We start from the raw sequence: 26,731 nt of genomic DNA on the forward strand, positions 1-26,731 counted from the left end.
AAAAAAACACAACTATCACTGGGAAGTGATTTAAAAGTACGATGTAAAAAAGGACTAGGGAGTTTAACTCTCTAGAGGAAAAACTTCAATCTCAACTTAAGGCTTAAGTTTACTCAACTTAAGTTTACTCAAAACTGGATCCAAATTCAAGTTTAGGTTTATGGTCTCCCGCTACCCAGGCAGGCAGAAGTTAGGCAACACCAGAACCATTAAGTTCAACCCTTGGGAAGAATGAAGGTGCATGTTTCTCAAGAGTAAACTCCAGATGTGTGAGGAGTGATAGTGATGGATTTGGTCATATTTCTTTTTAGAAAGCAGGACAGAAACTAATACCTAAAATTATGGGTAAATGGATTAAAAAACAAAAGATTCTGCCCTTCCTTTTCCTTAACTTAAACAAGCAGTACTATCAAGGTCATGTTGAGGCTGCTGAAAATTTATCTTGTTACAGATCTAAAGCATTTGGAATTGCAGTGATCCTAGGTTTTTCTATGTATTTGAATTACAGTGCAGTGGCACTATACAATTCAAAAAGAAAAATGTGAAATTATGGGTATAGATCTAAACATGGAAATTCAATATAGTCTAACCATGCTATAAAGTGCATTGGAGTCTGTGAAAGCCAAAGAAAACCTTTAGGACAGAGGGAATCATTCCTGTTGGCCTTGTTGTTAAGGGATTCTAGTAACATAAGAGTTGTTACCTCAAACACCACAAATGTCTCCCAGTGAAAATTTCTTTTGTGCCATGGACAACACATTAAAATTAAGAAGTTTCTAAAATTAAGTACAGCAGAGAGACGCTGCATGTCTGCCTTCCAGCTACTTTAAACTTCTGAAAAGCTGCCATATGGACATGCCTCTCCCTCAGATGCCACAGTATTATTCCTTGTGACTTGAATAAGAGCTACAGTTTCAGTTAAAAAACAAAAAAAAGAAGAAGAAAGAAAGGAAGGAAGGAAAGAAAAGGAAAAAAAGAACTCTGACTAAATCTTTTCAGAATCTTTCATAGGATTAAATGAAGCACCTAGTTATTAAACACTAAAGACCTACACATCTCATTTTCTGAAATATCGGAAACCGCAGAAAGAAAGAAACCCATATAGGTGTCAGAAGTATTTGGCTTAAATACACAGTCATTAACCTTCCAAGGAGGCAGCATAATTTGTTGAACAGAGTCCTGCATCACGCTTTGAATGACCTGGCTTTTATTTACAGCTCCTCCTCTGCTTGTATGTGTTTGATCAAGGCACTGTGTTTCTCCGTGTCTCAGATGCCTTATCTAATAAATAGGGAGAATAATAGAGTTTCTTCTCTGCCAGTAATAAAGGAATTCTGTGAAAGGATGACAGTTAATTTAATTCTTTATATTGATAACATTTCAAAATAGAATTGTTCTAACCATTTGCTGATTTTTGAAAAGTAAATTCTTCATTTTCATGATAAAGGAAACTCATGCTATGTGGATTCAAGTTAGGATCAACATTATTTTTAAAGTTACTAGATTTAAGACCATTAAAATAATTTTCCTCCAAATTAATAGAGATCCATTCATTAAACATAGATCTCAAAGATTAGAAAAGAACTTTTACTCACATTGAAAAGCCATCAACATTGAGAGAGATAAGAGGATTCATTTAAATCAATTTTATTAGAAGACATACTGACAAAGATTAAATTTTCCTTTATGTTTTCTTTTTGATCACAAAGAGAAGAATGTTGCAAACTTAGATGACAATTTAACATACTTCAACTGGTTCTTTTTCAGTTAAAAATTAACCATATATTACAGAAATGATAATGTTCGGGGAGATGTGTAAATTATTTAAAATCCATTGGATTGGGCACAAAACAATCAGAAGTGCCATCCTCAGCACTGGAATAGGTGCCGGAGGCCCCGGCAGTGCTGAGCTCTAGCTTGACTGTGTGGGGTTCGGGAGAAGCCTCAGGGGAAGGGACAAAGTCATCAAAGTGGCTCAGAGGAGTTGTTAATATATTAACTAGTATGGAAGTATTTCACCATTATAAGATGATACAAAGTAGTGCTTGTTGGCACTCAAATTAGGTTGTTACAACAGATTAATTACCAAATAATTTGGCTACATGAATATCCTGCTAAAATACCGAAACAGGATAGCCTTGGAACTTGGTGCTTCTAACTATATGGACTAAATCAGATTCTATATGGATTATTCCTCAAATGGAATTCCTTTCTCACTGCTATAAAACAATTTGATGATCAATTCACTGCAAATCAGAGACATGACAATTTTAAGCAAATTATCCCACCTCTGGAAGCCATAAAACTTGAAACATAGATGGGGACTGATACCCAGACAGTAATGGGAGCAAAATTTAATTTTTACTATGCATATTTCCATATCTTTTGAATTTTGTATTGCACACATATGTTCCCTTGTCAAAAAATAAGATACTTTGAGCAAATCATTCTACTCCCTAATAATTTATCCTTGGTATAAAATCTATATTCTCATATATCATTTCCCCAAAGTTGATTAACTAGAATTTAACAGATAAAATCAAAACCAGCTGTCTATTTTGATACTGGATCACACACTAATTAGAAATGTGACAGATATCTTGAAACGCTGTTCTTCAAATGTCACTGGTTCTTACATCTCTGCTTTCCTTCCTCAGAGTCAGTGTTTTATAGTTCAGATTAAAGAATAAAGTTAACCACCCCTCTTTTATAACTTTTCAAACAGGCAAGAAATTTAAAAAAAAACAAAAACTTAGGGCTCCCCTAGTAGCACAGTGGTTGGGAATCCGCCTGCCAATGCAGGGGACACAGGCTCGAGCCCTGGTTCAGGAAGATCCCACATGCCGCGGAGCAACTAAGCCCATGTGCCACAACTACTGAGCCTGCTCTCTAGAGCCCGTGAGCCACAACTACTGAGCCTGTGTGCCACAACTACTGAGCCTGTGCTCTAGAGCCTGTGCTCCACAACAAGAGAAGCCACCGTCATAAGAAGCCCGCGCACCTCAATGAAGACCCAATGCAGCCAAAAATAAATAAATAAAATAAATAAATTTAAAAAAAAAAACTTAAAAGTAGTTTCTTGCGTACATATCTTCATTTGGACTTATAAGAATAACTTTCACCAGTTTATCTTTTCTGCCTCTAAGAACTATGGTATGCAGTCTTTCACTAACTGGACTACTGGTTGCCAATAAATAAACTGAATAAAAATAAATCTATAACAGACATCAATTACTTTTCTTCTAAAGTCTAATTACTATGTAAGTCTTCAGTTCTATCGAAAATTGAAAATGCCTGATTACAGACAGACCTTGCTGACAATTCGGTTCACTAGAATAAATGGAAGATTAAGAACCACATAACTGATACATCACATCGACTGGAATAGTTACAGAAATGATATTCTTTACAGATACTACTATATAATCCCTCTTCCAGCAATGTTACAAGATGTAGAAACCTCCTGAATAACCTTGTTAAAAGGAAGGTTTGAAAAATACTTTCAACCCTATCAGAACAAAACAGATCCAGCCTCATTCAACATGGAAAGCTAATATTATTATGGATGGAAGGTACTTATAATAGAGCGGCTTGACTTTTCATGATAATAAGCAGAAATCTGTAATTAATCAACAATATCTGGGTGGGACAGACTCATATTGATAAAATTCTCAAGTCTGATCAACATTAGTCATAAATATTAGCCTGATGTGATACAAAAAAGAACCCATAACATTTAAAGTGCGTTTTGGAAGGTAAGCCAAAAATAACTAATGGGGAAAGGCAGATCTTACATGTCTTAAGAAACAACTAAGTAAAACCTATTCATTAATTCTTTTGTTAATCTTTGGAGGTATTTTTCAAGGTCTTCTCTGCAGCAAAAATTTGAAATTTATCTCCTCAATACAGAATGAAGTCTCCCCTTCATTCCTTTGACCATCAGGCTGAAAATCCAGTCACAATATAAAGGCAAGCCTTAAATCTATATTAAAACAAGTTTTCTTGCAAGGTTTCCAATGCCTTTTGGCTTTGGCCTGGCTGGAAAACCACAAGAATAGCCTTGCATGCAAAATTCTGGCTTAGTTCAGGAAACTCAGAGGCACATAAGAACTATTTTCAACTACCAAACCTTTCTCAATCCTCTGCTGAGGTTAGGTTTGATGGGAGGGATAAGAATGGACAAGCCAAGTTGTTAGTTCCAAACCAATCACTAGTATCTAGCATGCTGTTAGGCCAAACGCTATTGGCAACAGCAAACATCTTTATTTGTCCAGGAAAAATCTGATCATATGATAAAAGCTGGAATTTATAAGAATCCTTGTTCAATCAAATAACTAAAACTATAAATTTATTTCATATCTTTGGGTTAACAAAAGGGTGGAATTAAAAAAAAGATATATAAAAGATCTCATAACTTCATTTTTACTTATCCCCTCTTTGCACAAAAAGTTAGCAATCTCTAATCAAGGGAATACATCAAAAGAAGAGAAAAAGTTGTTCCCCCTCCTTGGAGTAGAACTTTATACCATAAAAGTAATTCTACACCCTGGGAAAAATTGGTCTCCAAAATGTATTATGTTCTCCCTTATAAAACAGTACAAACAACTCAAGAGTTCAAATAAAATACTAGCAAGTAGATGCTTTTGAAAAATGGAATACAGCAGGCATGTGATATTCCAAGCTGGCATCTGACATATGTTACATTACTAAAATTCAAAGCAATACTTCGCTAAAGGGACTTAAGACATACTTAACCTTTGAGAAATGCACAGTGAACCAATATTCTCAATAAAACCAAGGTTGGTCAAAATGGGAAATAAATATATCAAGAGTTTTAATCAAGATAATTACAAAACAATTGAAGTTTATATAGTAATTTTGCATCGTTTTTCACTTATGCATAGTGAAAATGTGTGTCTGATAAGTTAAAACTCTACTGCATCTGATTCAATACTCTGATACTTAAACACAAGGAAAACATCAGAAAATTCTCTTCATAAAATGTTCTGAGACTTTAGAAAAGAATCTGTCCATTCCTTGCTTTCTCATTAAAACAGTCGAATATTTATAAGCACTATTCATGTGTCTAGCACTCATTGGCTTTTGACATCTGGGTTGTAATACACCAAATTAAAGATCATCAATTCAGTCAAGCTTCAGAAACAAAGACTGCAAAATGAGTATGTGTCTATATATCCAGTTTGGTGGAAATATCTTGAGATATGTAAATATACATAAATAAGCATGAGTTTTGTAAATGTACTCCACTTAGCCAAAAACATGCACACAAAACACAAGGGTGAGAAAAGAAAGCTCTAGAGCTTGAGAAGAGGGTATAAAAACCCTTCTAGTTTCAAGATGAATGTGATGACCAGGAACTAATTTTCATATCACCAAAAAACCGACACAGAAAACATCTCACTTAGGCACCCACAAGAGGGCCAAAAAACATATAATAGACCTTAAATCATTATAGTTATAATTTATTTGGTGTTTGCATATAAATATTAAATCAAAATGCATTTTCCTTTTTGCCTTTTTCAGGCATATTTCTAATCACCATTTTACTAATCTGTCAACTATGTCAAATTCAATGTTTCAACACTTCTCCTATCTGCTATGATTTGAAAAATGTCTAAATCCCTTAAGTTTAAACAACAAAAACAACAGAGTATAATTTAATTTGAAAAATAAACAAGTTGAGCCAGAACCAAGAAAATAACTTGTAAATCTAACTTTAGGAAGAAATAAAAAATTCTGTATACTAAAGTTTCAAAAGGGAAGGCTCTTTTTCTAACTGATCTATCTAAAAGCAAACACCACATGAAAAAAAGAAAAAAAAAAAAGAGGGGAGCCTTTTGTCATTGCCTTGAAAAAGAAGATTCAGTATATAGTAGTGAAACAAAAATATTAACCAAAAAATATGTTATCTTATTTGTGTCAGATTGGAAGCTTCAATGAACTGGACTCAAAGTAAAGTAAAATAAAAACAACATGTTAAACTTAATTTCTTGAGTACTTTCCACTCACTGTTACAACATGTTAGCAAAAGTTCTAGCTTTGAACTTTAACACACTGAGTCAACTAGTACTTTCTTTGGAAAATTCTTCCCCAAAGTTATTTTGGATAAAAAGAAAATTCATTTTAAGAACGTGTCAACATCTAAAATGGTTTTACCGCAAGCGCTTATATAAAGTATATTAATTGAATATATGTATACAGAGATACTTCTGAAAAGAAAACCAAGAAGCAAACATATCTATGCAAGAAATGGAGATAGTGAGATACTTTCTCTTTAAAAAACTAGGCATCATATTCCCTAAGTAACAGAATTACATTTATTTTAGCAAATATGCCTGTATTTTTTCCATGTATGATTTTCTTTGTTAGTCTCTCTGTGCTACTATACCAATACACCACTATAAAGAAATTTTTTCTTAGACTGATCACTTATCCCACATAAAGGAAAACAAGACATAAGTTTTAAAAAAATCTTAATGTGGGATAAATCTAGTTTCTTAGTTACAGCTAAAACTTTTGTTTCTTTTGTAACTTTTAAAAGAGAGCAGTCCTTCTAACAGTCATTTAGATCTGTCAGAATATCTCTCATCTTTCTCGTATGGAAAAATTTCCCAGTGATTTCAGTCTAAACACATACACACACACACACACACACACACACACACAATCTTGGCAGGTTCAATTTAGATAATAAAAACGGGAGAAATGGCAACAGGCTGAAATAGATAGACTATATTGATAGGCAAACAAATATGTAGGGATAAGACAATGATTAACAACCCCCTTAGGGTAGCAGAATGACTCCTAGAACTTCAGAAAACAGATATCTAGAACCCACCTATCTGAACTGATTTTAAATTTCCAGGGAAGAAGATTGATTGATATGATTTTTTAAAAAGCAACCCAAGTAATTTATTATGTGCTGCAAAAGGTGAGAACCAAGGGGTTAAGATACCCTGATCAATGACAACTGTTGAGAGCATCATAAACAAAATAGCAGCATACTAATACAACTACTCATTATCTTAAAAAAAATGTACTCTGTATCATGGATAGTAATATTTGATAGACAAAACTACAGACATAAAGAACTGTGAAGTCTGAGCCAGCATATACACTAGAAAATGACAATTTCAAGACAAAAGCTCAAATAAGTAAAGGAAAATTCTTATGTTGCTTGTAGTAAACAATCTTAGATGTGGCATGCTCCTATGGAAAGCCTTCCAAGATCTACGTTTACTTTACTGTTGTTAATTATCGGGATAAAAGATTTTTTGCCATGAAAGAAAAAATAAACAAAATTAAGTAAACATTATGGGAAAAGTTGGCGTATATAGCACATTAGGTTAGTTTTAGCTTTGTTTTCTTCTGCACTTTAATAGAATTTCACATGTCCTTTTCATCAATCTGGAGCAAGCTATTTACTTTCTAAATGAACAAAAGAACGCTGACTTTTTAACAGAAGCCTAGGAATATGAAGGGCTGGACCACGACCTCTTTTCCTTAAATAGGTATTTCTAAAAAAGACTGAAACAAGAATCCACACTGTATAATTTTGAGAAGTAAGCTAATTAATAGTCAGCTGTAAGATAATGACAATACATTAAAATTTCTATGCTAGAAAACTGATATATTGAGTATAATAATAACTAAATAGATAGTATTTATTAACAGCATTATTATTAGCCATACAATATTCATTATCTCATTGGGTCCTCACAATACTCCTAAGAATAGGTTCTACGGTTATTCCCTCATTTATTCATGGGGAAATTTAAATTTATATATAAGAAACTGCCCAAGGTAACACTGTTAGTAAGTACCAGAGCTGGAGCTTAGATCCAGGTCTGTCTGACTTCAAAATAATCAATCAGCTCTACTAATAGAAGTTCTTAGCAGTCCCAAAGTAGAAATATTTACAGAGATACAATACTCCTTCAAAGAATTAATAGAATAAAAATATATAAATTATTATATACCATTATTAAAAGTAGAAAAAAATAAGGATATTAGTATATAATACATAATAGTACAAAATAACTTTGGATTTTAAAGTTGTTTACATATGGGGTTGGGTTAAGCAGACCAACATGTGTACATAATTGGAAGCAACACAAAGAGAGAATAAAGAGAAAGGAGGGAAAAAAACATTTGAATGAAATAATGGCTGAATACTTCCCCAAAGTGATGAAAAATAATTTATACATGTAACAAGTTCAATAATTTCCACATAGGACAAACTAAAAGGGATACACACCCAGATATACCATAGTCAAAATGCTGAAAGCCAAAAACAGAGACAATTTTTAAAACAGTAGAAAAATGACTCACCACACCCTCATAAAGTTTAACAGCTTACTTCTTTTCAGAAACAGTGAAGAAGAAAGGCAATGGGATGATATTTTCAAAGTACTAAAATTAAACACAAAATATCTGTCTACCAAGAATCTTATATCCAGTAACAACAAAAAAAACCTTTAAGATAGAAAACTATCTTTAAAAATTGAAAGTGAATTAAAGATATTTCCAGATAAAGAAATTTATTGTTAGCAGACAAAACTTATAATAAATATTAAAGCAAGTTCTTCAGGATAAAGCAAGTGAAATCAGAAAATAATTCAATCTACATGAAGAAACAAACTGTGCCAGTAAAGGTAATTATGTACGTAATTTAAAAAACAATATAATTGAATATGTCTTTTCCTTTATCTTTGTAATTGATTTAAACAGCAATTACATTTAAAAAATGTATATAATTGTAAATGTACAAAAGACAAAGTTTAGAGTCAAAGACACAATGGGTTCAAAGTAAAAGGATGGGAAAAGATATACCATGCAAACAGAAACCATAATAGAGCTAGAGTGGCTATATTAATATCAGGAAAACATAGACTTTAGACCAAAAAATATTACTAGAGACAAAAACAGCCATCTTCTAAGAGGGTCAATACATTAGAAAGACATAACAATTAAAAACATATACTACATACCTAACATACTATCCCCAAAATACATGAAACAGAAATTGAAAGAACAACAAACGATTCAAAAATAATACTTGGATAATTCAATATCCCCATTTCAATAAAGGGTAGAAAAATGAGAAAGATTATCAACAGCATATAGAAGACTTAAACAATACTATAAAGCAGTACACATCTATAGACATAGAAATGTCTCTACATGCACCTATAGATATCTAAAGAACACTTCACCCCAATCGAAATCACCAAAAAGAAGCTCTCTATGATGGAATTAAATTTGAAAGTAGTAACAGCCAGAAATTTGGTAAATTTGCAGACATGTGGAAATTAACAAACTTCTAAAGAACCAATGAGTCAAAGAAGAAATAATAAAATACTTTTATATGAATGAAAATAAAAATACAACATAAAACTTACGGGATTAAATAAACTAGGATTCAGAGGGAAATTTTTAAGTATAAATGCCTATAGTAAAAAAGAAAGAAAACATCAAATCAATAACCTAGTTATCCATATTAAAAAACTAGAAAAAAAACTAAAGCAAAAGGCAAACAAAAGATCAGGCAAAATAAAGGTTAGAGTAGAAATTAATAAATCATAGAATAGAAAAATAAGAGAGAAAATGAACAAAACCAGTAGTTAATCCTTTGAAAACACCAACAAGATGAGCAAACCTTTAGATAGACTGACCAATTAAAATAGAGGAAAGACTCGAAGTACAATATCAGGAATGAAAGAGAAAACATCAGTACTTACCTTACAAAAATAAAAAGAATTAAGGGAATACTATAAACAAATATATCCCCCCAAAATAGATCACTTAAATTAAAAAGAGGTAAATCCCTAGAAAGGTGAAATTACCAAAGTAACTCAGGAAAAAAATTTAAAAATCTGAAGAGATCAATAACAAGAGATTGAATTAATTAAAAAAATCTCTCACAAAGAAATGTCCAGTACCATATGGTTTCAGTGGTAAATTCTACAAAATTCTTAAAGAAGAATTAATACCACTCCTTCACAAACTCTTCCAAAAAATAAGAGAAGGGAACACACCCTAACTCATTCTATGAGGCAAGTATATGGATAGCAAAGCCAGATAAAGACACCAAATAAACTACAGACCAATATCATTAATGAATATAAATGTTAAAATACTCAACAAAATATTATCAAACTGATTTATGCAACACATAAAAAGAATTATGCACCGTAATCAAGTGAGATTATTCCAGGTACTCAAGATTGATTTAACATCCAAAAATCAAAGGGAACGCATCACATTCATAAAGAAAAAATAATAATTTTCAACAGAGAAGTAGCATTGGACAATATCTTGCAACCTTTCATGATTAGAAAAAAAATTCAAACTAGAAATAAAAATGGAACTTCCTCAACCTAATAAAGGCCATCTATAAAAATCTCACTGATAACATCATACTTAATGGTTAATCCCTACTGTGTATATTTTTGCAGCTCTTATTAAAATTATATTGGAGATCTACCTGGAAAAATTAGGTAAGAAAAAGAAATAAAAAGTGTCCAAATATGCAAAAATCAATTCTATTGTTATATGGTAGCAAAGAACAATCTGAACATGAAGGGTTATTACCTAATAGTTTCTGCCTTGGTAGGTGAAAGCTTTCCTGGTCTTTTGGATAGAGAGATCAGGCTTTTCTTGGGGTCTGTTGTCTGTGCCCATTTGGTATTTCTGGGTTGCTCACTTCTCCAGCACCTTGTCTGGGGCAAATGAGGCAAAAAGAAAGCCTAGGGAACCCAGCATTATGTAGTTACTTGGATTCAGGGTCCCTAGCCAGTCTGCCTTCTTCTGTCTAACTCTCAGAGTCTTATGTCTTTTTTATATATAATGTCCAGGGGTTTTTTTTTAGCTACACTTAGTAAAAAGAACAGCAGAAAAAACGTCTACTCCATATTTCTGCAAGGCAGAGATTAAAGCAAAAATAATGCATCTTCCTATGCTTTATTTTTTAGGTTTTTGTCATTTTTGTTTTACTTTATATAAAACAATTTCATTTTACATTTTTTCTTTATTTACTAAGTAAATAAATTTTATCTTATTTATTTGGCATTTTTCACTATCTTTTCTAATGAAATCTTTTTTCAAACTCAACAATGTCTCAATTCAGCTTGTAGGGGGAAAAAATGATTGATCACATCTAGTACAGGACAATCAGAAGAATGTAAGATTCCCTAGCAACCAGGAAGGGTGTTAGGAAGGAGGCAGATCCAGCTGCATATCTGAGTAAATGCCTGCATGGGTAGGAGAGGCAAGGGTGTGGAGCCCTGAAAACCAAAAGATTGAGGAAAGCTGTGGTTTTAGGTTCCTTACTTCCTATATATGGTATGCATAGGTGAATGGATATAGAATATATATTCCATTGGACCAAGGAGTTTTATTTTGTTCAGTGCTGTATCTATGATAGTCCTTGACATAAAGAAGAAAGTCAATAATATTTCTTGAATTAAGGAATGAATAAATGTAAAGAGATGTTCACAAAGCTTCTATTAGCAACAGTAATGAGAAGTTGTATTTTGGTTTGTTTTTGAGTTACCTAATGATTAATGAATCATCCATCAAAATGTTTATATGCTTTAAAAAACATATCTTTAAAGATATTAAGAAAAAAGAGAAGCAAAATAAAACAATTAGCACATGAACTTCTCACGCATGAATTTAGAATGGAAAAAAATCGTTTCTTTTCTTGTTCCATAATGGGGCACGAATCATCAACATTTACATTATAAAGACCTCTAACCTACCAAGAAAACATTGCTTATTTTTCCTATCTAAATTACTTTATTTTTTCCACTTTTTATCAAGTTGTCAGTATGTTTCTAAGACACCTTGGTTGTAATATTTTACACAATAATTAATATATCAGATGTATTCCTCTTAAGAGTACTGTAATATCTTTGTGCAAAATATGAAGCTCAGCAATAAATCAATAATATGGAAAGCTATATGAAAAGTATTTATACCAACGTTCCCTACTATAAGAGAATTTATATAGTTTGCATATTAACTGAATACAAGTATACTATGATAAATTAAATATAACTTTGTAGGATATGTGATTTGATACCTAATCCTTTAAAGCAAATTGTAATACTAATGCCTGAAACTTTTAAATTATCTTTCTAAATGAGTGTCACATAATAATATGAGACAAAGAAGAGGTGAAATGAGTAGCTCTCAACTAAGTTTCTTCAAAATATAATTTGCAAAATATATTTGCAAAGTTGTTACATATGCTTTTAAACTCATTCATTGCTAGTGTTGAAAGTAATACACAATAAACACGTTTTCAGCAAAGGAGATATGTGGAGCTAGAGACCAAAAAAAAATTTAAATATCAAATGCTGAGCTTTTCAGAAAAACACAACAATGTAAGTACTTTCAAAACATTTAGATACTGTCATACAGAATGAAGTAAGTCAGAAACAGAAAAACAAACATCGTATATTAATGCATATTTGTGGAATCTATAAAAATGGTACAGATGAACTGGTTTGCAAGGCAGAAATGAGACACAGATGTAGAGAACAAACGTATGGACACCAAGGAGAGGAAGAGGGGGGGTGGGATGAATTGGGAGATTGGGATTGACATATATACACTAATATGTATAAAGTGGATGGCTAATGAGGGCCTGCTGTATAGCACAGGGAACTCCACTTCACTATACAGTAGAAACTAACACAACATTGTAAAACAACTATACCCCCATTAAAAAAAAAAAACATTTAATTTAGAATTCATAAATATAAATGAGTAAAATATAAATTCATCCAAGAATATATCACTTAATATGCCAGGAGAATTATGTAAATTCCAGTATTTTAATTCTTCCAACCCTTAGCCTTAGGAAAAGAAGAAGATGGTCCAAAATAGATCCTATACTTTTCCCCAACTCAACAACTGTAAAGCTGGTTTGTATTAGTAGAACTAAAAATTCACAACATTATAAAAAAAGAGCCAATAATCACAGCTGTAAAAACCAGCCATTTTTTAATAACCTTCTCAACAATGGCACCAGTTTCTATACTAGCATGGTCACAAAAATGACCTTTCGTGTCCCAAGACAGATCTACCAATCATTTTAATACCTTGGATTTTAAAAAAAGTGCTTTTCACTTAAATTCTGGATCTACTTCTTTTTCTACTTTTATCCAAATGACTTGTTACAGGAAGCTTTTTGACATTAAATTATCAGCTAATTAAAATGAAATCAACTTCTATCATGTCTAGGAATGAAGTTGAATCAATAAAAAAAATGTCTATATTCCACATTGGTAGAAGGATTTTTTAAACATTTATTGTAATAATTAACAATAAAAAAATAAACTAAATGCCTATTTACACAGGTATAGTTAAACCAATTATGGGGTGTGTGTGTGTGTGTATATATATATGTATATATATATGTATATATATGTGTATGTATATGCATATATACGTTTGTATATGTGTATATATGTGTGTGTATATATATGTATACACACATATATATATACATATATATATACACACACTGTGGAATACTATAGAACAATGACAAAAACAGGATAAGTTTATATATACTGACAAGTAAATATAGCAAGAAACAAAAGAACAGATTGAGTAGAACAACACTTTTCTAAAAGCAAATCAAAATTATACAGCATGAGTATACGTGTGTGTGTGTGTGTGTGTGTGCGTGTGTGTGTAAATATAAAGAAAAACCTCTAGAAGGATGCACATAACACCATTCACACTGGTTACTTCTGGGGAGAATTTTTTGAATTTGATTTCAACAAGAATGTATTCCTTAATTACTTGATGGAAAAAAATGATCTAACATAAAATTTAGGGGGGAAAAATTTTGTCATTAAACTCTCAATTTACTTTAAATGATTAAGCTTATGCAGGCTTAGCTTATCCAGAATAATACTGTATATATCACTGATACTGACATTTATTATAATTTTTATTATTACTTAAATGTATCCAAATCTATTTAATTTGTTTAAGAAAAAAAGCTATGACAATAATTTTCAGATTTATATCACACTTTTTTTTTCTATAAAAGGTGGAACCAAAGTAAAGACCAAAAAAGCTAATAACCTAGCAATTAATTCTACAGTATTTTGTTTTCGAACTTCAATCCTGTGTTCTCAAATATTCTGTAAGTTCTCAAATGCAGAGCAACATCTAGCATTACCTTTGTAATCTACTAAGTATGCTTTCAATGAACACTTATTAATCAATGAAAGGAATTCTATACCAAAATAAGACTACACTATAATTCTATAATTTGTGTAGCATATGTCTATGTGTGTAATTTTTTTTACTAAAGTTTGCCAAAGTTTAAAAGAATAAAGAAAACAGACTCTCAAACCGCTACCTTATATTCATCCACAATAATGCTGAGGGCTTCATGACCAGCTTTCCTCATGTCTTCCAATTCTTGTTTATGTTTTTCCTGAAAGAAAGTAAGAAACTAAGCCATGATTTGTTCTTTTGACAAAATAACAACACACCATTGACTTTTGCATCTATAAGTGATTGAGTAGCTTGTGGCACGCAGCTGCAAACAAACAGAAAAACTATTTTTTAAAAAAGTTCTGTTTAAAAGCATTCTGCAGGGCTGTGGCAATGAGAAATTAAAGGGAAACAATAACTGAGAAAGGAAAACCATGCTGAGAGGTAAGGTAACACACAGCAATGGTGTTATCCCTTGGGGCATCTGGCAATTCTGGACCTGGATCTAGAGACAGGAGGTCCTGTGTTACTTCAACAAGCCAGGACCTTTTTTTTTTTTCATTACTTCTCTAGTAACATATACATGCCAATAGTTTAATACATAATAAATTTTGAGAACCAATGGATTAAGGTAATCAACCCCCCATTCTACCTTTCTAGGAAAGGAGAGGCTTACCTCTCTTTGAAGAATGTTAACATCCTACAGATCCTTTCCAATTTTTCAAACACAATGTACAGCTTTCAATGCAAAATTATCAGAGATGGTAAAAGATGAGACCAAAGAAACAGAAAACAGAAAAGACAAAAGAAATAGACCCACGTGTGATTCAGAAATTATTTATCAAAGATTTTAAAATATGTATGAATAATACATTCAAGAAAATAGAGACGAAATGGAGAAAACAGATAGGATAGAGATTTTCTTCAGAGAACTGGGATTCGTAAAACAGAAATTCTACAGTGAGAAAAAATGTATTATTAACAACACAATAGATGAGGTAAATAGTAGGTAAAACAGCAGAAAGCAGGATTAGAGAACCAAAAGACAGTGGGGGAAAAAAAAGAAACTACAGCAGAAAGAGAAATAAGTGATGGAAAATACAAAAAAAAAAAAAGAAACTTTAAGAAGACATGGGACAGAGTAAAAAGATCAAATATACATGTAACAGAAGAATTGTAACAAATAATCCAAAGAAAGAAGAAAATTAAATGTAGCAAGATGGCAACAATAGAGTGATGAAGAAAAATAGAAAACAAAAATTTCTAACATTATGCATGAATTCAGGGTATTATAAAACCTACAGATATTTCTAATAAACAGTAAGATTATTAAATATTAGAGCAATAAATATGAAATTTTAGATGAAATGAAAAAACTCCTATGAAAAAACACAACTTAAAACTGAAAGAAGATGAAATAAAAGTTCTGAAGAGTCCTATATGTGTTAAAAAAAATTGAACCTGTATTAATTTAAAAACCAAACAAAATAAAACTTCCGACCAAGGAATCCATAAGCCCAGATGATTTAACAGGTTGATTTTAATAAACATTTAAGAAACAAGTAACAGAGACCTTACACAAAATCTTCCAGAGAATAGAAAAAGAGGGAATACTTCCCTACATATTTTATTAAGACAGCATATTCCTTATACTAAAATCTGTAAAGATAAAGTTATGAACCAATCTCTTTTATGAAAACAGAAGCTAAAATTCTACATAAAATATTAGCAGATGGAATCTAGCAATACAAAAATAAGATAATATATCTCAACCAAGTGGGATTTATTTTAGGAATGTCAGGTAGGTAGAAGTGATGTACACCATTTCATGCTTGAACCACAAAACCTCCAACACAATCCTCCACACATTCCCTTTTTCCCCCTATTTGCCTGCTGATGTCAATGCCTAAGATGAAAATTAAAGTCACGTGCTGCGAACAGCAGCAGGGCCTCTATCAGCCTGGGACCCTGAATGACTGCACCATCACCCCAGTGGACTTGGAGAGAAAATTAACTATATTTAGGGAAAAGATAACACCAACAGTTCTTGTTCATTTACTGTCACCACTTTCTCATTTATAAGCTCCCCTCATTTACTATGCCTTACTTATTCACAAGTTCTATTTCATTATCAAATTCTAATTGCCATTTCCAGTATATCACTTTATGTATCTTTCTGTAGCTAAGTCATTCTTTCCCAAAACAGCCTAAACATAAAGGACCAACAAGGGCACTTATTATAAACACTGATTTTTGTTGGTATGACTATCAATCTATGGCTCATGGCAGCAATCTTTTTAAAGTCATTTTCCCATTTCTGTCAGAGTTGTTTCAGTAAAAACTAAATAACATAGCAGCTAAATCCAATTACCTGGTAAAGCAAGCTCATACGTTCTATTATACTAAAGAGCAAACACATGTGGGCAGCACTACCAACTCACCACTATGGAACTCCTATTCAGGTCAGATTATCTCACTAATGTTATGTGACTGTTTCATAAAATGACCTATGAGGGCAAAAGCATCAATTTCTATGCTGAATATTAACATAGTTTTGTTTCTCTTAGTTTTTAAGATTTTTTTTTAAAAAAGTAAATAGAAACATTTTTCTGACACTTTCTTTTCACATCATAGTGGAACATCTTAGGCAGTTCTTGGGATGCATATATTATACCTTAAGACCAGTGATTTATGACAAATTCATATAAAACAGGTTACATGGTCAAACAAATTGTGGAAATTAACAATATATATTAAAATATTAGACCTCCTACAAACCCACAAGTAAAGAAATATGTTGAACTTTACTAAAACCAGCATTTTTCAGACTTAACTAATTAATTTACTTTTTTTCTCTATCTTGACAATACCTATTACCAACTAATCTCTTCAGTTCAGAATTGAAACTGAGAACCAAAAAGGTCAAAAAAGCTTTCTAGAGTTAATCAGTCTAAAGCAAAGCAAATTAACCTAGATCCACTAAGTGAAACTGAGAATATAATCTATTTTTACCTCAGTAATTAGAAACTGAAGATGAATATGCACCATTTCAATTATAAAGTTTGATCATTCAACAACTATGGTCTGAATAATGACATGAACCATCAGAAAGTATTAGTGCTCTATTTAAGGCACACATAGAGTCCATTATATTAAGCAATTCATATAAAAGGTTTTATCTAATAGACATTTTATAAATGATCAAAATGTTCTATGACATTATATTTTATTATAATTGAAAATAAACACTTAGGCAATGGCTGTATCTTCTCACATAGAAGGAACAGCAATCCAGTGCTTTGCATAGTGCCTTAGAACACAGCAGCTGTTCACAAATGTTTGTTGGATTATGCTGAAATTCTCATTATTGACATAATGGATTTCTATAATCATGTTAGATATCAGAACTAAAATTTTGAAATTATATTCAATGTGTACTTCATAAGAAATTTTTACATAATGTAGAGATACTCAGTAATATTCATCATCATTCAAGATAGAAAATGTAGACTCTGAGAGTACCATGAAATTTACAGTTACCGATCACCTAAAGTTTTCCCAGATGCCATTAGTTTATACCAAATTTTCTTTGTAAGCATTATATTTAATTTAAACAATAACTACGTGCCTGACTCTGCTAGCCTCTGGGGACAAAAAGATGATGAAAATATAATAGTTATCTTCAGTCTAGTAATACAGAAGATTGACTAACCTGTATACAGTAACTTGAAAGTGATAATGAGTATGAAAGGATTTTGTTCATGAAGACAAAAATAAGGTATTATTACTGCTGCTACTAGTATCAAAATTGCTGCTGCTACTTTTCAATAATGAACAAAACCCCTATACCAAAGATCAGCGAAACCACAGAAGGCTGAACAACACATAAACAAACTAGAAGAAACAAAAAACTATAGACTACTCCACCCAACAACAGCAGAATACACATTATTCTCAAGTGGAAATGGAACAATCTCCAGGATAGACTATATGGTAGGCCACAAAACAAGTCTTAATAAATTTTAAAATACTGAAGTCAAAGTATGCTCTTTGACCACAAGGGAATGAAATTTGAAATAATTAATAGTGGTAAACTTGAGAAAATTCACGAATGTGTAGAAATTAACACATTCCTAAAAAACCAATGAGTCAAAGAAGAAATCACAAGGAAAATTAAAAATCTATATTAAAAAAAGAAGAATTTCAAATCAATAACCTAATCTTTCACCTTAAAGAACTAGAAAAAGAAGAGCAAACTAAACCCAAAGCAAGCATAATGAAGGAAATAAAAAGATTAGAAAGAAAATAAATAAAAGAATAGAAAAAAATAGAGAAAATCAACTGGACCAAAGTTGGTTCTTCAAAGAAAGTCAAAAATATTGACAAATCTTGATTGACCAAGAAAAAAAAAAAAAAGAGATGACTCAAATTATTAAAATCAGGAATGAAGGAAAGGACTTACTACTGAATTTAAAGAAACAAAAAGGAGCATATGAAAATATTATGAATAACTGTATGCCAATAAATTAGATAACAAGGTTGTAATGGACAAATTCCTAGAAATATGTAAACTACTAAAATTGACTCAAGAAGAAATAGAAAACCAAACAGACCTATGACAAGAGAATAAATCAGTAATCAAAAAACTTCACACAAAGAAAATCCCTTCTTTCAGATGACTTCAGTGGTGAATTCTAACAAATGTTTATAAAAGGATTAACATCAATATTTTTCATATTTCTCCCCAAAATTGATGAGGAAATATGTTCTAACTCATTCTATGAGGCCAGTATTACACTAATCCAAAGCCACACAAAGACAACACAAGAAAAGACAAAGTGATGTGTCTTAAGAATATGGATGAAAAATTCCTCAAAAAAATAGCAGCAAGCAGAATCCAACAGCATATTAAAAAGACTACACCCTACACCTAGGATCAAGTGTAATTTATCTCAGGAATGCAAAGGTGGTCCAACATACAAAAAGCAATCCATTTAACACACCACATTAAAACAATGAAGGAAATAAAACCCCACATGATCATCTCAGTATGCAGAAAAAGAGTGACAAGATCAAGCATATTTTCACTATAAAAATACTCAACAAACTAGGAATAAAAAACAGTATCCTCAACCTGATAAAGGGCATTTGTGAAAAACCCACAGCTAACATCATAACATTGTCAGACTAAAAGCTTTCCCCTAACATCAGGAACAAGACAAGGCTGTACACTCTTGCCACCTCTATTAAACATTGCAGTGAAATTCTAGCAAGGGCATTAGGCAAGAAAAATAAATAAAAGGCATCCTTGGAAATTATTATATCAGAAATGCAGAAGTAAAACTATCCCTATTTTCAGAAGACATGATTTTACACATGGGAAACTGTAAAAAATTATTAGATCTAATAAACAAAACACTATTAAATCTAATAAACAAGTTAAATAAGCAAAGTTATAAGAAACAAGGTCAAGACAAAAATCAGTTGTATTTCTATATACTTGCAATGAACAAACCAAATATGAAATAAAGAAAACAATTCCATTTACAATAGTATGAAAAATGATAAAATACTTAGAAATATTTTTTTACCAAAGATGTATAAAACTTTTACACTACAAACGACAAAACACTGTAGAGTCTTAAAACATGTAAAGACATCCTGTGTTCCTGGATTGGAAGATTTATGTCGTTAATCCCAAAATTTATCTGTAGATTCAATAAAATCCCTATCAAAATACCAGTGACTTTATTTTGCAGAATCAGACAAGCTCATCCTAAAATTCATATAGAATTGCAAGGGATTATGAGTAGTTAAAACAATCTTGAAAAAGAAGAGCAAAGTTGGAGGACTTATACTTCCCAATTTCAAAACTTAGCACAAAGCTGAAGTAACCAAAACAGTGTGGTACTGGCATAAGGACAGAGAGTCCAGTGGAAAATAAAAATGAGACTCCCAAAATAAGCCCATACATCTATAACCAACTGATTTTTGACAAGAGTAAACAAGTCAATTCAATAGCAAGAGAATAACCTTATCAGCAAATGATGGTGGGATAACTAGACACACATGCAAAAGGATAAATCTGGAACCCCACTTCACATATGTATAAATATTAACTCAAAATAAATCAAATTCCTTAATATAAAAGCTAAAACTATTAAATTCTTGTAGGAAAAATAGGTGCATACCTTTGTAACCTTGGATTAGGCAACAGTTTCTAAAAATATGACACTATAAGCACAAGTGAACAATTTTAAAAATACATAAATTTAAAACTTTGTGCATCAAAGGACAGTATCAAGAAAGCAAAAAAGCAACCCACTAAATATTTGTAAATAATATATCTAAGAAAGGTCTGGTATCCAGAATGTATACAACTCTCATAACTCAGCAACAAAAAGACAACCAAATTTTAAAAACAGGCAAAGAACTTGAGTAGATATTTCTCCAAAGATACAAACGTTCAACATTATTAGCCTTTATGAAATTCAAGTCAAAACCACTGGCATCCACTAGCATGGCTATAATTAAATAGACCGAAAATAAGTGTTGGCAAGGAGGTGGAGAAACTGAGACCCTCACACCTTGCTGGTTGAAATGTAAAATGGTGTTTCCACAGTGAAAAACATATTCGCGGTTCCTCAAAAAAATTAAACACAGAGTTACCAAATGTCCCGGAAATTTCACTCCTAATTATATACCTAAGGGCGCTGAAAATACACATTCACACAAAAACTTGGACACAAATGTTCATATCAGCATTATTAATAATAGCAAAAAAAGTAAAAACAATGTAAATGTTCATCAGCTAATAAATAAACAAAATGAAGTATTATACATACAAGGGAATATTAGTCACCCATAAAAGGAATGAAACGATACATGCTTTAACATGGAAGAACCTTGAAACCATTATGCTACGTGGAAGTAGCTAGACACAAATGGCCACATATTGCATGATTTCATTTTATATGAAATGTCCAAAATAGGTAAATCTAGAGACAGCAAGTACATTAGCAATTGCCAGGTGCTGGGGGAGAGGGAACTAGGGAAGAACTGCTTAATGCATACAGGGCTTCTTCTTGAGGTGATGACACTATCTGGCACTAGATACTAGTGACAATACAACAACATTGTGAATATACTAAAAAACACTAAACTCTATACTTTAAAATATTTTAAATGGTGAATTTTATATTATGCAAATTTTATCCTAATACAAAAAAAACACACTGGTGCAAGAAAGAAATAGTATGTTTGTGTCAATTTAATTTCTAAGCTGAAAGGTGTTTTTCTTTGATTTTATTATTCATTTCTAATTTTGTTTCATTCTGATCAGAGAATGCTGGTTTTATAATTTTACTTCTTGGAATTCATTGGGGTGAAAGATTCCTCATAAACAACCAAGAGAATAACATTCTCTTTTTGAATGCCACAAACCACTTGCAGCTTTTAAAATCGAAAATCAGTTAGCTGTATATAAATCCTGATTCACATTTTCTTTCTTTGAATATCTTAATTATGTTACATTATTTTTTGGCATAAAGTGTTTTTTTAAAAGTCTGCCATGGATCTAATTTTCTTTATTTTATATTTAGATTGACTATACAATTTCTCTTCCAAAGAGAGTCACTTTTGAGAATAAAAGGGCTTCTATTAATAACTGCACTAGGATAACTAGGATAAATAAGAACTATCCTGAGCAAATCAAAAAGCAGAGTCATTGTAGTTACAGACTTCCAAGGTGTTCTTTTGAAGGATACTTTCTTTAAAGTCACTAGACTGTATCTCATAACTGACTGGGATCTATTTTCCCAGGTACACATGTGCACTTTCAAAATAGGCCTTCTTTTATTTCCTGTAAGGTGGCTGAATTACATTTTTCATATAGCTCTGTTTCACCTCTTTCATTTTCCTCTTCAGGGACTCCAGTTATACCCATATTGCATTGGGTTTGCTTGTTTTCTATAATTATTCCTTTCTCTCAAATTATTTCTTCATTTATGTGACAGCTTTCATTTTTCTTTTTGCCATGCTTTATTATTTTTTTCTTTCTATAGTATTACATTCACTCTTTTATTCTTTCAAGCTTTGTCTTCATTTTAGAATTTTTTCTTTTATGTCTAATTCATTTTTTTGTCTATCAGCTATATCTTCTTATTTAATTCTTCTTTTCTCCTTTCTGAACCATTCTACTTCTGATTTATGCTATTCTTCAAATGCTTCCATCGTTGTACTCAGTTCCACAACAATCCTTTTCTCGTATCCACGTACCAGTTCACCCGTAGGTATTCTTGAATAAGGAGTGGAGGTTAGCCTGAAGAACTTTCCCAGCTTCACGATTCTAGGGCTCCCTCTTCTGTTGCTATTATAAGGTAATTAAAATTTTTTCCAGGGTAGCCACTTCTCCAGTACTTTCTGATATCTGCTTTCTCTGAACCCCTCCCTTACCAGTATCTGAACATTCTCCTTCCTTAAGTGTCTGTACTACTCCCTACCATTCCCCTTACCATGTACCTCTATACTTTAAGAAGGGTACTTTCTCTGGGTATTTCCAAAAGAAATGAGGGCTCAGAGCACTCAGCCAGTTTTAGCTGTTGTCCTCAGATCTGTCTTCTAACTCCTCTACTCTGATTGGGAACTGTTTCTTTTGGGGTGGCAATATTTGGGTCTCTAGGCCCTCAGGACCACCCTAAATCCCGTTTATGTTCCCCTCCATCACTCAAGCACAGATGTGATAGACATGCACGTCTTGTTGCTGTCAATAGTTCAGCTCTACCAGCTTGTGCTCCAGAATTCATATAAACACAACTGTCATCTATTTTTTTTCTTTTGAAGATGGTATTTACGGATTTTTTTTCCTTTATCTTAGTCTAATTTTGTAAGAAAATCTGAAAGATTCAAAAACTATGTAGCCTCTGCTACTGCCAATCACCATGCCAAATCCACCCTTTTTCCTTCTTGAAATATTTTCTTTACTTGTTCTTCTCCTTCTCAGTCTGTCCTGTTGGCTCCTTTTCATTGCCCCAATCTCAAAATGTAGGCGTTCCCCAAGGATGAGATCTCTTCTTTAGTTGTTCAACTTCTAATTAACCTTAAGTATTATCAATGTACAACTCAAATTATATATCCAACCCTGCCATGACTGACCCCTCAGATTTATTTATCTAGCTGCCTGTTAAGGTCTTTACACATATATCTATAAGAAATCTCAAAGTTAACATGTCCAATGTCAAACCTTGTATTTTCCTCCACCAAACTTCCAGTTGCTCAGACAAAAAATCTTAAAATCATTTTTAATTTCTCTCCTTTTTTCCCTCACAATCCACATGCAATACCTCAGAAGTCCTACTGGCTTGATCGTTACATTTATTTCTTTAACAGACTCTGAAATAATATGACTGTGTGCCAGGCACTGTTCTAAACCCTTTGCAAATATCGGCTCATTTATTTTACTTATTTAAACCTCCTAATATCTCCATCTCATGACCTAAAATCTGAGCACTTGTCAACATTGCCACTGCTACTTCTCTAGTCCACACCACAATCATTTCCCAACGTCTTTGCCTCTTTGAGTCTACCCTTCCTCCAACACTGCAACCAAAACAGTCCTTTAAAACTTTAGTGCAATCACAAAGAATGTAATTTTTATGATGGCAGGAATCGTTCACCACAATATCCACAGCACCTAAAATAGTAGCAGGCACAGTGTGGATGCTCAATAAATATCTGTTAAATAATGAAATATCACACATCTGATCAAAATTCCCAAGTAGCTTCCACATTACTGCAAATAAACTCTATAATCCTTCCCATAGCCCAAAGCTATACCCCTCTCTACCTAAGTCTCTCTATCTGTTGTCATTGGCCTTCCTCAAGTCGTTATAAGCACATTCTTACTATAAGGCTATTGAACTTGTTATTCGCTATGCTTGATATACTCTTCACCCCAGATAGCCCACACTCATTTCCTTTGGATACTACTCAAAAACCAGTGTCAGAGAGATGTTCCCTGACCCACCGTGTATAAAACAGCGCACTCATCACTGTCCACTAGTCATGCTTTATTTTTAATCACTGCACCTATCACTACTTATTGTTTTGTACTTATTCTTCATTGCCAGTCTCCCTTATATATTGGGGAAGATACTGATGGCACTCTAGCACTATGGCACTGGAGAAGGTGAGGAAAAGACAGATACTAGGCAGATTTCAAAGTCTAACATTAAGTTCAATTTGGGAAGGTGAAATTTCACTTGCCATTGAATATACATACCTCAAATGGTGCCTTGTATATATTGCCTGTTCAATAAATAAGAACTGAATAAAAATGAGATTGAATGGATAGGATTTGAAGGCCAAATATATTTGGGAAGTGAGAAGAGTGTTTCATTCTTCATTGGAGAGAGTTACTTAACATCATAATAAGAATGTTAAAAATGTATTTAAAACTTGGTCTCCAAAAAGGAGGCTACTTAATAGGTTCACATATCTGTTTGTTGAATAAATGAATGAGATTATGATCAATGCTCTTTTTCTGATATAAGCCCAGCATTTAAATTAATAAACACCTTAATTAATTAATTAATTAACATCTTTGGGCATGTTTCTTTTAAATGAGGAAGTTGGATTAAATCATTTCTAAAATACACTTCCAAATTTCTTAACGCTATTCTATGATATTTTATGCTAAAATTAGATCAATCAACCCACTTTGCTTACTTCAAAGTTACTGATGGTAATCATACAACCACATTGTAACAGTCCAGGCTGTCCAGTTACCAAAAGAAAAACACAGGAATAACCAAATAGTCATACATGGCCTGAAATTTTTATTTCAAGAATATAGAGCCAAAAACTTACAACCTCTCTTCAAAGTAGTCAGAACCAAATTTGACCACAATGATAGCTTTCTTTCAAAATGTCAAACCCAAAACCATCACTACAAAGGGAAGATTCAGAAAAATGCCCTCACCTTAAATAAAACTACAGACTTTTAAACAAGAAGAGACTTTAAAGGTAAGCTATTCCAATGTATTCATTTTACAAATGAGGAAACTGAGGCCTGGAGAGGCTAAGAAGTTTGTTCAAGATCACTGAGTTATCAAATAAGGGCAGGGTGAAGCCTAAATAACATCTTCTGATAGCCAGCCCAATGTTTATTGAAAAATATCATGACAAAGACTGAACTATTTGAGTATATTCCAAACTGCTCCTCAACAGGTTTGTTTTCTATATAAAACTCAATAACTAACGTGTCATAAGTCACTCCTTCTGATGAAAACAAGACACAAACGGGTCACTCTTGGTAAAACTTGAAATAGTCATTCACCAGTTCATTACTGTCAACCAGAAATTCTGGTCTGACAAAAATGTGTAAGGTGCTTTTCAAACATTATCAGAGCACATTCTAATCAATTCTCTACTACCCACAATCACTCCAATACCAACCCCTTGCCGAAGTTATTAAATATACATAGGTCTAATAGTTTTAATATGCCTGTACATGATTGGTGTTGAAAAATTATCTTTGAATAAATACATATGTAAATAGGAACCACATAATTAACAAATATAGATGCTTCATGGGAAAATGAGAAATTAGCAATTTTTTTTTAAAAACTTTAAAATTTCATTGCTATATTGATGACAAAACTCAATTCAGATATTTGAATCACAATTCATACAAAAAAAAATTTTTAAGCCCAAGCTTATGGGAAAAACATTTTGTAATTCACATTATATTATCATTGGTCATTGTGAAATCAAGTAGAACCCATACTAATCACCTCTAATAAGTTAATCCATGCATAGCAGCAGAATCCTCTCCAACAAAGATGGTAAAAGTCAACATTTGGCTGATGTATTTGGAATGACTTATTACAGTACTTTAAAAAAAGAGAGAAGGAAGGAAGGTAGGAAGGAAAGAATGGATGGAGGGAGGGACAGAAGGAGAAAGGAAACTCCAAAGTCCAATCAACCATTCTATTCCACCTATTAGAAAGCAGTTGCTTTTCACCTTCCAAATTCTTTGGCCAAGAGCAAGTCTATAATTAGACGGAACATAATTAGCAGAACATAATTAGCTAATATAGTTTGATTAAGAAAGGTTTTCTAACATACGCTTCATTACCACTTTCTCTGAAGCCACAAGATTATATCCCTTACAAAATAACTAATCAACTATATTGGATAAGGCAGCCATAAACATCTCCAGATATTCCAAAAGGAAATGTGCAGGGCAAGAAATCAAAATACAGGTAGTGGGATAACATCTAACCAAGGCACTGAAAGGTTCTGACTGAGAAATGGTATAAATTCCTCTCACCAAAATCTGAAGAATCCAACATACCAACATGGCCTAATTGTAAATGTGAGAGAAGCACAAAGTAGATGAGATTATCCCATAGGCACCTACTTTATCAAAACAGAACAAAAACGGCAAAACACCACCTCTCCATCT

The 26,731-nt window shown here is 32.3% G+C and overlaps 1 protein-coding gene across 7 annotated transcripts in view; it reads right to left on the reverse strand.

Annotated features, from left to right (window-relative positions):
* CCDC91 (coiled-coil domain containing 91) overlaps nt 1-26,731 on the reverse strand; it is a 371,744-nt gene that overhangs the window by 169,800 nt on the left and 175,213 nt on the right. For all 7 annotated transcript variants that reach the window (XM_007175702.2, XM_057557084.1, XM_057557080.1 and 4 more), the window contains exon 7: nt 14,408-14,485. In XM_007175702.2, the coding sequence (XP_007175764.1) occupies nt 14,408-14,485 (78 nt within the window). The remainder of the gene's footprint in view (nt 1-14,407; nt 14,486-26,731) is intronic.

The sequence above is a fragment of the Balaenoptera acutorostrata genome, chromosome 11 (assembly GCF_949987535.1).
Source record: "Balaenoptera acutorostrata chromosome 11, mBalAcu1.1, whole genome shotgun sequence".
In the NCBI taxonomy this organism is placed as follows: Eukaryota; Metazoa; Chordata; class Mammalia; order Artiodactyla; family Balaenopteridae; genus Balaenoptera; species Balaenoptera acutorostrata.